The sequence below is a fragment of the Grampus griseus genome (assembly GCF_964374135.1).
Source record: "Grampus griseus genome assembly, chromosome: 17".
NCBI classification, from domain to species: domain Eukaryota; kingdom Metazoa; phylum Chordata; class Mammalia; order Artiodactyla; family Delphinidae; genus Grampus; species Grampus griseus.
The window spans coordinates 1,397,854-1,409,914 of NC_139011.1; the positions used below are offsets into that span (position 1 = coordinate 1,397,854).

The following is a 12,061-nucleotide window of genomic DNA, read 5'->3' on the forward strand; positions in this document are numbered from 1 at the left end:
TGGACAGGTACGTGTAAAAGTATGAGATTAGATCACTCCCTAACACCATACACAAAAATAAGCTCAAAATGGATTAAAGACCTAAATGTAAGGCCAGAAACTATCAAACTCTTAGAGGAAAACATAGGCAGAACACTCTATGACATAAATCACAGCAAGATCCTTTTTGACCCACCTCCTAGAGAAATGGAAATAAAACTAAACAAATGGGACCAAATGAAACTTAAAAGATTTTGCAAAGCAAAGGAAACTACAAGCAAGACGGAAAGACAACTCTCAAAATATTTGCAAATGAATCAACGGACAAAGGATTAATCTCCAAAATACATAAACAGCTCATGCAGCTCAATATTAAAAAAAAACCCAATCCAAAAATGGGCAGAAGACCTAAACAGACATTTCTCCAAAGAAGACATGCAGATGGCCAACAAACACATGAAAGAATGCTCAACATCATTAATCATTAGAGAAATGCAAATCAAAACTACAATGAGGTATCATCTCACACCAGTCAGAATGGCCATCATCAAAAAATCTAGAAACAATAAATGCTGGAGAGGGTGTGGAGAAAAGGGAACACTCTTGCACTGCTGGTGGGAATGTGAATTGGTACAGCCACTATGGAGAACAGTATGGAGGTTCCTTAAAAAACTAAAAATAGAGTTACCATATGACCCAGCAATCCCACTACTGGGCATATACCCTGAGAAAACCATAATTCAAAGAGGGTCATGTACCAAAATGTTCACTGCAGCTCTATTTACAATAGCCCGGAGATGGAAACAACCTAAGTGTCCATCATCGGATGAATGGATAAAGAAGATGTGGTACATATATACAATGGAATATTACTCAGCCATAAAAAGAAACGAAATTGAGCTATTTGTAATGAGGTGGATGGACCTAGAGTCTGTCATACAGAGTGAAGTAAGTCAGAAAGAGAAAGACAAATACCGTATGCTAACACATATATATGGAATTTAAGAAAAAGAAAATGCCATGAAGAACCTAGGGGTAAGACAGGAATAAAGACACAGACCTACTAGAGAATGGACTTGAGGATATGGGGAGGGGGAAGGGTAAGCTGTGACAAAGTGAGAGAGTGGCATGGACATATATAACTACCAAACGTAAAATAGATAGCTAGTGGGAAGCAGCCGCATAGCACAGGGAGATCAGCTCGGTGCTTTGTGACCACCTAGAGGGGTGGGATAGGGAGGGTGGGAGGGAGGGAGATGCAAGAGGGAAGAGATATGGGAACATATGTATATGTATAACTGATTCACTTTGTTATAAAGCAGAAACTAACACACCATTGTAAAGCAATTATACGCCAATAAAGATGTAAAAAAATAATAAAGAAAATAAATAAAAATAAAGTTACTTGAGAAACACCCAGTACCAGAAGAACGCTCTGAACCTACGTTGTCCCACTGAAAGCAAGAAGCAAGAGTCCCACGGGAAGGTATCCCCGCTATGTGGGGAGGATTGGAGGGCACCCTTATTGCCAAAGATGGGGGGATTTTGAGTCTGAGAAAGGGGCATAAAAAAACTTTGTTACTTCTTCATTAATATGATACCCCAAGCAAAAATCCCTCTGTTATATCAAATCTTCTCAAATAACACATTCTTTGCCTAAACAGGTATGTAGACAGCCATCTCTGGTCACTTCTTAGGTCCTATACCTGTGGGGCCTCTGTACCTACAAAAGTAAATTGGTTTCTTTTCCTTCTGTTAATCCACCTCACATCAACTAGATTAGACCAGCCAAAGGAACCTAAGAGGGCAGAGGAAGTCTTTTCCTCCCCTACAACATCCACAAAGAGAATCAAAGGGACACCCTAAAACAGAAAAACAAAACACCTGAAAGTGAAAAACTCACTGGATGGGCTTAACAGCCAACCAGATGCAGGAAAAACAGAACAATAGAAAACCTGAAGACAGGTGTACAGAAAATGTCCAAACTGACACCCAGAGAAAGAAAAACAAAGCAACGCACCGACCTGGGAAGAGGGGACGCGCAGGTCAGAGTCCAATATCTGGCCTCCGTGTAACCGGAGTCCTAGAAGGAGAGACAGAGAGATGGACAGAGCCGATCTCTGAAGAGAGAACGGCGGAGACGACAATTTTTCAGGATGAGCTTGGGCCATCGGCCCACAACCCAGAAAGTTCAGTGCGGCAGGTCCAAAGAAAAACTCACACAAGGATTACCAATCTCAGACGTACGACAGCTGAACCGTGGAAAGTGATTTTTAGTCAGTGAAAATCTGAACATCTGCCAGAGGAAAGCCAGGCCATACCTTTAGGCAGCCACACCCCAGCCATGTCTGCTCTTCCCACAAAACCAGGAGAAACGGAAAACCTCACGGACAATCACTTCCAAACGCTGTAGAAAGAAGACACCGGTCACCAAGACTTCTCTTCTAAGGAAGGGAAAATCCGCTCCAAACGTGAAGGTAAATGAATATGGCTCGACACAAAACAGCTCGGCTGTCGCCTCACCAGCAGATCCCACTACAAGGCATGTTTAATGCACATTGCATTTAGAAATAAAACATTTGACAACAAGAGCCCCACGCAGAGGGGGTAACAGAAGTGAGGTGCGGAAACAGCTCCATTGGCATCAGCCAGCGTAGACTTCAAGGCAAAGAGTAGCGCGAGAGTTAAAGGCCGATGGAGATTTCACATTCATGAGGGATTTGGGGAACTCACTCAGTACCTTTCCTGACTACAGTGGCGTTAAGCAGAAACCAGTCGCTTCACGCGTTCGGACATTAAGAACAATTCCAACTCGTAAAGCCTCACACCCCATCGCTCCCAGGAGAAAACAAAAAAGATTTGGGGCAGCACAATGATTAAAGTATTCCAGAACAAAACCAGACCGAAACAGCCTCAAGTCCTGGCCGGAAAGGCAGCGAGGCCGAGCACACAGCAGCGAGGCGGAGAGGCTGAAGCCCCAGGATCTTATTTTCCATCTCAAAAGCCGGGAAAGTGACAGCAAATCCAACCCAGAACAAAGGGGCTGAAAAAAGACACAACGGAAGCTGGGATGGGGAGGGGCCGCTTCGTGGGAGGTTGGAGGTGCCTGTACCCAGGGGAGGGGCGGCTAGGGGGGTAGGCAAAGACCAGACACCCCATGGGCGGGCATGCTTTGGGGTTCGGATGGCTGACTGGCGCACACGGGATCCCGGAACCTTGCTCGAGGGGGTAGGGCCGAACCTCAGGACCGGCAAAAGCTGACCTGAGGCCGAGTCCGAGCCTGCTACACGGCGCCCACCGCCCGTGACCTGCCCAACCTTCTAGAACCTTCAACGCTCCCCGTGTCCTGCCCGGACCCTCTGGAACCTTCCCCGCCCCTGCCATCCCCGTGTCCTGCCCAGACCTTTTGGAACCTTCCTCGGGACCCTGTGTCCTGCGAAGACCTTCTGGAACCTTCCCAGCCTGCGTTCTGCTCAGACCTTCAGACCCTCCCTGTGGCCACCTTTCCTGTCCAGACTTAGGGGACATTTTCCGCCCACCCGGCTTGCTCGGCCTCAGCACAGGAGGAAGTCTGCAGAGGGGGCTGCCAGGCTGGGCGGTCTGGGAGGCACCAGGACTTCAGCGCAAGTACCGGAGCCTGCGGTGCCGGCGCCTCAGGGTGCAGCCACCTCTGCAGCTCCTCGGGGCAGGGGGTCGGCTTTGGGCTGACCTGTATGTCCAGCACCCTGCGGCAGAATGTGTAAGGACGGGGAAAGCTGGCACACGGCAGAGCCCCGACAGCCCCAAGGGCAGACCAGGAGAGGCCGGGAGGGGCCGCAGGGTGGAGGAACGGGCAGCAGGAGGCTGGCCAGCGTGGCCCGGGCCGCTGCGCCAGCACAGCAAGGGCAGGCCGCGTCTCCTTGGCCCAAGGACAGCTCTTACACCATCTGGGGCTGAGGCACGTCGTACATCTCAGCTTGACGAGGGGCCTTGGCGGTTCTGACTCATTGCCCCAGCCGAATATTCCCCGAGGAAGTGTCAGGAGCAGGGAACGGATTGAAGTAGAATGACCAGTAACATCAGGTCGTCAGCCGCCCTGCTAACCCCACACATACCCTCCGTCCTGCCCCCAGAGCCTGCGCTGCGGTGGCCTCACCGCCTCACCCCCATGTCAGGGTCAGGGCGCTGGGGCCCCTCTGGCACACTGGGCGGGACGGGGGGCCTTGGGAGTGACAGAAACTCCGGGCGTCAGTAGCCTGTTGAGGAAATGGGAACGGCGACAGCGCTACCCACCTCACGGGAAGGCTGCCAGGCATGGGTGAGACGAGTCGGGGCCCCAAACCGTGGACCCCCTCTTAGGGGTGGCTCCGGCTGCGTGCTTGCTGGCCAGGGTCCCTGGGAGAGAGGGGAGTCCACAACCACACCCCCGTCATAGACTCTGCCCACGCCGGGAGCACGGGTTCCGGGGGGAAAGGAGGCTGCGGGCCCCGAGCACAGGCCCCGTGGGGGGAGGCGGGGACCTTTCACCCTCCTGCCTGAGGAGGGCCTTGCAGTCCACCCCCCCAGTGACCCCGTCTTCTAGGTGCTCTCTGCTCCTCAGTGGGACCAGCAAGCCCAGACAGACAGGGCCTCGGCCACATCAGTGCCCTGGCAGTCCCAGTGCCACCGCCAGTGGTGTCTTTGCAGCCCCCTCTCTGCCCCCATGAGACTGGGAGACTCCCTTGCTGACTCCTGCCTCCACTCCCTGGACCCAGCACAGGGCCTGGGGAAGAGTGGACAAAACACATGCGGCCTCAAGAAACTAGAGCAAAGCCCTCGGCACTGCTCCCGCTCTGGTCCTTGTAGAAAAGGGATGAAAATACCCAAGGTCCCCTTTCATCCCTTGCTAAGATAAGGCACCTATCCATCTTGCTTCTTTCCCTCACTGGATGGGGAGGGAGGCCTCTTTCCCTCAGCCCCACCCCATCGGGTCCCTGCTCCAGACCCTGTCCCTGCTCTCTACAGCCACCCCCGAGCAGGCCTGCGTCACTGTCGGACTCGGCGCCCGTCCGTCTCTTTCCTCCCCCGCTGGAGGCCTCCAGCCCTGACCGCTGGTCTGGCCCAGGGACACTTTCTCCTCTGACGTGATCCAGTCGGCCGGTCCAGCGAGCCCGGGGAGATAAAAGGATGGGGCTGAAGGGGGCGGGGGCGCAGCAGGATGGCGCTGTGGGCAAAGGCCAGAGTGTGGATGGCAGGGCCCTGGTTGTCCCTGCACAGGGCACGCACACTGGGCACCAGAGCCACTCCGGCCCCCAAGGCGGTGCTGCCCTTCGAAGCCGTGCCCCGGTGTCCCGGCCACAAGTGGATGCGGGTGCTTCAGATCTGGAAGGAGCAGGGCTCTGAGAACATACACCTGGACATGCATCAGACCTTCCAGGAGCTGGGGCCCATTTTCAGGTAAAGCTCTCCCTGCCCACCTTGGCGAGAGCACCCTAACTTTCTGTCCCTACTGGCAGCTGAGTCCCTGCTAGGCGCAGGGGCGCCTGGGGAGTGGGGGTGAGGGGCAGGGAGGGGAATCAGCGGGGCAGGTCTGTGCCTTTGCTGCTGCAGACTGCAGCCTTCTTGAGCACGGGGCCGTGCGTGGCTCGTGGCTGGGAGCACAGAACGCAGACCCCAGAGGAGGGGAGGCTTCAGTGAGGCGGCGGGAGGGACGACCCGCTCCGGGCCAGCGGCGGACTGGTTCTGCTGAGTGGGGCCCCGGGGAGGACATGGCGCCATGGCAGGGCTGGGAGCTTTGTCCCACAGGTATGACGTGGGAGGGAGACACATGGTGTTTGTGATGCTGCCCGAGGACGTGGAGCGGCTGCAGCAGGTGGAGAGCCCTCACCCCCGGCGGATGTTCCTGGAGCCCTGGCTGGCCTACCGACAGGATCGTGGCCTCACGTGCGGCGTGTTCTTGCTGTGCGGGCGAGTGGGGATGCGCACGGAGGGGGCGGGCAGCCTGGGTGCAGAGAGGAGGCCAGCCAGGGAAGACCCTGAAGCACGCCTGCCCGGGAACCATCCGGGTGGTGGAGAGAGGGTGACCACCGGCTCCAGATGCAGATCGCGCCCGTCCCCTGGGGTCGTGTGTGCCCTGGGGCGGGGGAGGGGAGCCCGGCCCCTTCCTGCAGGGTCAGAGGAAGAAGGATGGTGCCTGCCGTCGACGAGCCCCGCACCTGCACAGGCCTCCGAGGCGCTTGCGTGTGGGTTGGACTTCTCCCCTCGTCCAGGTCAGGGCCCCCCTGGAGGCCCTGCAGGCAGCGGCCCGTCGGCACCGGGCTCTGCGTGGGTGTATCAGGAGAGACACGACTTGATTCCTGCCACATTGCAGCAGGAGGCTCTGCAGGGAGGGGGCGGTGGGGCTGGCACAGAGGCAGCATCGCAGGAGCCGGGAGATGAAGGTCTCCAGGGGCCTTGCCCACTCTGGGGTGTGACGAGAGCAAAGCTGGGCCAGGCCTGCCTGGGGGCTCAGCCCCCTTCCTCACAGCAAAAGCCTCAGCCCCAGAGAGGGCCCGGGGGGCAGACGGGTGTGCCAGGCGCGGGGCCTGCCAGTTTGCACGAACCCCCGCAGCAGGCTCAGGCAGAGGCCCCCGTCTCCCCTGGGCGAAGCGCACGAGGCTGCCCCGAGGAAGAGCTGCCGCCGAGGCCCAAACACGGGCAGCCGGCCCCCTAGGAGCCAGCAGGCGGCCCCCGCCTCGCCCGCTTCCCTCTGGGGAAAGGAAGGTGGGGTACAGGGCCGCGGCCCCCTAGGAGCCAACAGGCGGCTCCCCGCCTCGCCCGCTTCCCTCTGGGGAAGGGAAGGTGGGGTACAGGGCCGCGGCCAGCTGCTGACTCTGGACGCCCTGATGCCCCGCTCCCTGCTCGACAGAAACGGACCCCAGTGGCGTTTGGACCGACTGCGGCTGAACCCAGACGTGCTGTCGCTGCAGGCTGTGCAGAAGTACACGCCCTTGGTGGATCGGGTGGCCAGGGATTTCTCCCGGGCCCTGAAGGCGAGGGTGGTGCAGAATGCCCGAGGGAGTCTGACCCTGGACATCAGGCCCAGCATCTTCCACTACGCCATCGAAGGTGTGGGCTCGCCGCCACCGGAGCGGGCTGGGGCGGGGTCAGGGAGGGCCGGGGGCAGGTGGTCGTGAGGCCCTGCGCTGCCTCGGGCTCAGGAACCCCCTCCTCCCCGCAGCCAGCCACTTAGTCCTTTACGGAGAGCAGCTGGGTCTCTTTGCCCAGCACCCGAATCCTGACAGCCTGAACTTTATCCACGCTCTGGAGGCCATGTTCAAGTCCACTGTGCAGCTCATGTTTGTGCCCAGGAGCCTGTCTCGCTGGACGAGCGCCAGCGTGTGGAACGAGCACTTTGAGGCCTGGGACTACATCTTCCAGTACGGTGAGGGTGGGGGGTCAGGCAGTGCTGCGGCCAGGGACCCCAGGGCCCCCTCCACGCACCACAGTCTGGGGAGAACGGAGGCCACAGGAGGGACCTGTGGCTTCTTCATGGTCCCCAAGAGAGCTGGCAGTGAGGCTGGACTGGGCTGTTCCGAGAATGGGGGCAGGACACGGAGACCTGGGGTTATTGAGGGCTGAAGGGTAGGAGGATGACCAAAAAAAGTGCTTCCCAGCACCAGACCCAAGGCCTCTGTCTCTGTGTGTCCCGCAGCCAACAGAGCCATCCGGAGAATATATCAGGAGCTGGCCCTCGGCCACCCGTGGCACTACAGCGGCATCGTGGCAGAGCTGCTGATGCGTGCGGACATGACCCTGGACACCATCAAGGCCAACTCTATCGACCTCACTGCTGGGAGCGTGGACACGGTCAGGCCAGCGCCCAGCCCTTCCCATGGAACAGGGAGCCCTCCTGCCTCCAGGCTGCCCCCTCCCATGGCAAACGTCTCCTCCAAGCCCCTCCCCAGTCTACGGCTCCAGCTTCCCAACTGAGAAGGGGGAGCACGGGAGCCAGGCCTCAAAGGCAGGAGTCTGTGGTTACTCTCGTGGGAAGCCACGCTCCAGGCAGAGTGCAGAGTGGACGAGGCCCAGGGACATGCAGCAGCAGAGACCCCGGGGACCGTCTAGGTCCTGGGGCGGGGGGGTGGGGGGGAAGGGCCGAGGCGCGGCTGGAGGCCCACACAGGGGACATTTCCCAGGGACAGAGTACCTTTGGCTCTCACTCAAGATCCTTTGGCAGTGACAGACTGATGGGAGGGACAGCAAGGGGCTCCAGTGTGTGGGCGGGACAGCAGGTGGCTGGCAACACAGCACAGTGGGCAGGGTGGGCCCCGGGGTGTGAGCGCAGCCGAAGCTGCCTGTCTCTGGACCGAACCTGCATCTGCCAGCACCTCTGAGCGCCTGCTGGGCACCCAGGATCCTGAGCAGAGGCACAGGCCCCTGGGGCAGACACTCCCTGAGCAGGGGCTGTGATGCCACCACAAGGTGAGAGAGCCCAGGGCAGGGCCTGTGCCTCAGGGGGTAGCTCTGGGAAGGCTTCCTGGAGAAGGAGGCCTTTGCGCTGGGTGTGGAAGGACCACACAGAAGTTAGACAGGCCAAGAAGAGGAGGCTGGGAGGGCAGCAGGCCAGGGCCTGCAAGAGCGGACAGCAAGGAAGGCTGTGAGGCTGAGCGGGGGGAACAGGGCACGTGGGCAGAGGAGGGCAGACAGGGTCAGGGCCCCTGTCAGGAGGGGCTTTGGGCACCAGGCCTGTATCCAAGGCTAGAGGGAGCCAGTGTAGAGAGTGTCTCGCTCAGACTCCTGCTCCCTCTCGGGCCACAGCGCAGAGCGCGGACTAAAGCTGACGGAGCAACAGGGAGCCGTATCTGCATATCAGGAGATGCCAGGGGCGCGCTGCCTTGGGGACGGCATTTAGGAGATATTCAGCTTCCCAGATCTCAGGCTGGGCTGGTGGACACCTCTCCCTGCACGTGGAGATGATCCAGGAGGAGGAAGCAGTTGGGGCCCGGGGTGGCTGGTTCATGTCAGGACCCCATGTTCGGACCTGCCTGTGGCTGGCCAGGGAGGTGACCCACGGGGAGCGGATGGCCCGGGGCTCCGGAACCCTCCCCGCTGAATAGATGGCAAGAGTGGGCACCTCCTGGGCCCAGAGGAGGGTGCGAGCCAGGCTCTGAAGCGGCTGCAGGAGGCCCGGGTCTTCTCTGAGGTTGGGGACACCCTCCCCGAGGGATTCAGGGGAAGCAGACAGGTGGCCTCAGGATCTTGACGGTCAGCTCTCTGGGCTTTGTCATCTCCGGGCACGCAGGTCCCCTGCCCCAGGGGACGGCGGCCATCTTTCTGGGAGGGATGCCCTGGGGGTGGAGGGGCGCAGCCTGTGCCCGGGTCTGAGCCCTGGCCCCGTGGCTCCTGCAGACGGCCTTCCCCTTGTTGATGACTCTCTTTGAACTGGCTCGGAACCCGGAAGTGCAGCAGGCCCTGCGCCAGGAGAGCCTGGTGGCCGAGGCCAGGGTCTCAGAAAATCCCCAGAGGGTGACCACGGAGCTGCCCCTGCTGCGGGCGGCCCTCAAGGAGACCTTGAGGTAGGCGCGCTAGACCTGGGCTCCCCCCCGCAGCCCTGGCCCCGCCGTCGGGACAGCCCGCTCGGCGCGGCTTGCAGGCAGATCCTGGGGCTGCTGGTCAGCAGCTTGGCCCAAGGCTACATCCCCCTGCGCCTCCTCTTCCTCTCCCTAAAGGGATGGGGGTGCTTCTTCCTCTGGGGTCCCACCTCAGTGTCCCGGGACCGTCGTCGGTCGTGTCCTCATTGGCCCGGGGCTGCTCAGGCCGGGGCAGCTTTGGCTGACTCAGGAGAGGCAAGGAAGCAGCTCCTCGGGATTCGGGCTTCCCAGGGCCAGGAGCGGCTGTGAGGGCGCTGGGGGAGCTGCCCTCGGGCCGTGGGCGCTGGGCTAGGGAGGCTGCAGAAGGGAAGCGAGGGCCCTGTTGCAGCTGAGGACCCTGTTGGCCGCCCCTGTGCACAGGCTGTACCCCGTGGGTGTCTTCTTGGAGCGACAGGTGAGCTCAGACTTGGTGCTGCAGAACTACCACATCCCGGCCGGGGTGAGTGAGGCCGCAGGGCTCCCCTGCCAGACACCCCGCCCTCTGACCTTCACCCGCAGGGCATCTGACCCTGCCCCTCCCCACCTGTCTGCAGACATTGGTGAAGGTGCTACTGTACTCCCTGGGTCGAAACCCCGCCATGTTCAGCAGGCCCGAGCGCTATGAGCCCCAGCGCTGGCTGGACAGCCGAGCCTCTGGTACCAGGTTCCCACACCTGGCCTTTGGCTTTGGCGTGCGCCAGTGCCTGGGGCGGCGCCTGGCAGAGGTGGAGATGCTGCTTCTGCTGCACCACGTGAGTGGGCCTGGGCGGGGCCGGGGCGGGCAGCCTCGTCGGGAACCTCAGGCTTCTGCTCCTGGGGCACCCGCCCTCAGGGCCCTGGAAGGCAGCGGAGGCCGGCCAGGCAGAACCCGCGCCTCTGTCCTAGGTGCTGAAAAACTTCCTGGTGGAGACGCTGGTGCAAGAGGACGTAAAGATGATCTACCGCTTCGTGTTGATGCCCTCTACCCTCCCCCTCCTCACCTTCCGGGCCATCAGCTAGTCACGTCGCCACTCGGTCGGGCTAGTCACACCACAAGCTCCCTCTGCCTGACCCCAGGCCACCCCTCTTTTCTCCCATGGGCCCTGCTTCCTGAGCCACACCACAGTCCAGGCAGCGCGTTGCACAAATGGAACAGCCCAGCCCTCCGAGGGTCAGGGCTTGCCAGCCTGTGCAGCAAGGCCCGAGCAGAGCTGGAGATGAAACTTGGTCGGAGGTCCTGGCCATGTGCCCGGTCCCACCAGGGCCCTGTCCTGCAAGGAGTACCGTCTGAGGGCCTTGGAGCCCCTGTTGCCCCAGCTCCAGGCTCCCTGTGTGTCCATCCAAGCAAAGGGGCCTCAGACGCCGCCCTTTGCCGCCCTGTCCAGTCTCTATGCCCTCTGTGCTAAACTCTGCCCCCACGCAAGAGATGACAACTTGGGCGTCCCCTGTCCTGCTCGGTACCATTTCCAATGCCGTCCCTTTTGTCTGCAGTGCTCTGGCGTGGACTTGCCCTTCAAGCTGGGCTGCTAGCTGTCCATCTACCTGCTCCACTCAGTCCGCAGGGGCTCCTCCTGGCAGTGCCAGCCCTCTGGGATTGTGGCTGAAGTGCCCAGCCGAGGGCCTGCATAGGCAGGTCAGCAGTCATGTTTACTAGAAGGGTAGCTACCAAAGAGCCAACTTGGACATCTGGGTCAATGGTATGCATCGGACAGCAGGAGGCATGTTGACCGCCTCCGGCAGGAGTTCGGGGGCCACAGAGAAGCCTCTAGAGGAGGGCGTGGGGCCATCTCGTGCTCCCTTTAGGGGAGCCGGTCTGGAGGGCCCCACTGCCCTCGTGCAGTGCCCCGTGCCCCAGAGCAGAGCAGCCACCCTAACCTCATGGGTGGAAGAGGCTTTGAACAACTGAGAGCCAGCCGGGGTCCCCTAGTTGGCAGGAGCGTGTCTGTCCCATGCCACCTGGGGTCAGGTGACACTCCCAGGAAGAAAGGGGGCCCAGAGGCAAGAGGGGGTGCTGGGGCCTCTCCACTCTCCCTCCCTCCCCACTCCCACCTCGTCTGGTGAGAAGCAGGTCCTCAGTCACGGCGAGGCAGTAGGGCAGGAGGAGTTGTGTTTCTGGCTGCGCCGGCCCTGCTGGCACTGAGCCACCCCGATGGCATCTGTTCGGTGCCAAGATCCCTGGAGGAGAACAAGGGCTGCACACCCCTCGCCACTCCACTCCACCCACAGCGGAAGAGGCCTGCTGCCACCAGTGGGTCTTCGCTGTGGAGGGGGACTTGGAGAATCATGGAGAAGAGAGGAGGTTCCAGACTCTGTGGTCGCACAGGCACAAGCTGGAGCCCTGGCTTTCCCACGTGGGCCCAGCCCTCAATCCCTCCGAGGCTCAAGCTTTTCCTCTGGGAATTCTGTATAATTACCATTGCAGCGGGCCTCAAGGGCCCACAGGGAGACCGGCGCTCGGAAAGTACCCGGCTTTCTGGCTCGACCGGCACTGAATAAACACGGATTTCTCTTCCCACTGCTCAGGAGTTGTCTCC

At 60.1% G+C, this 12,061-nt stretch overlaps 1 protein-coding gene across 1 annotated transcript; it reads left to right on the forward strand.

The window, feature by feature from the left end:
• Positions 1 to 5,155: 5,155 nt before the first annotated feature.
• LOC309835563 (cytochrome P450 11B1, mitochondrial) lies at positions 5,156 to 10,547 on the forward strand (the record flags this gene model as incomplete). Its single annotated transcript, XM_082675120.1, has 9 exons — positions 5,156 to 5,394; positions 5,743 to 5,898; positions 6,845 to 7,044; positions 7,157 to 7,360; positions 7,631 to 7,785; positions 9,328 to 9,494; positions 9,930 to 10,008; positions 10,103 to 10,300; positions 10,434 to 10,547. 9 exons carry the CDS (start codon positions 5,156 to 5,158, stop codon positions 10,545 to 10,547), a joined length of 1,512 nt encoding a protein of 503 aa, XP_082531246.1.
• Positions 10,548 to 12,061: the final 1,514 nt, after the last annotated feature.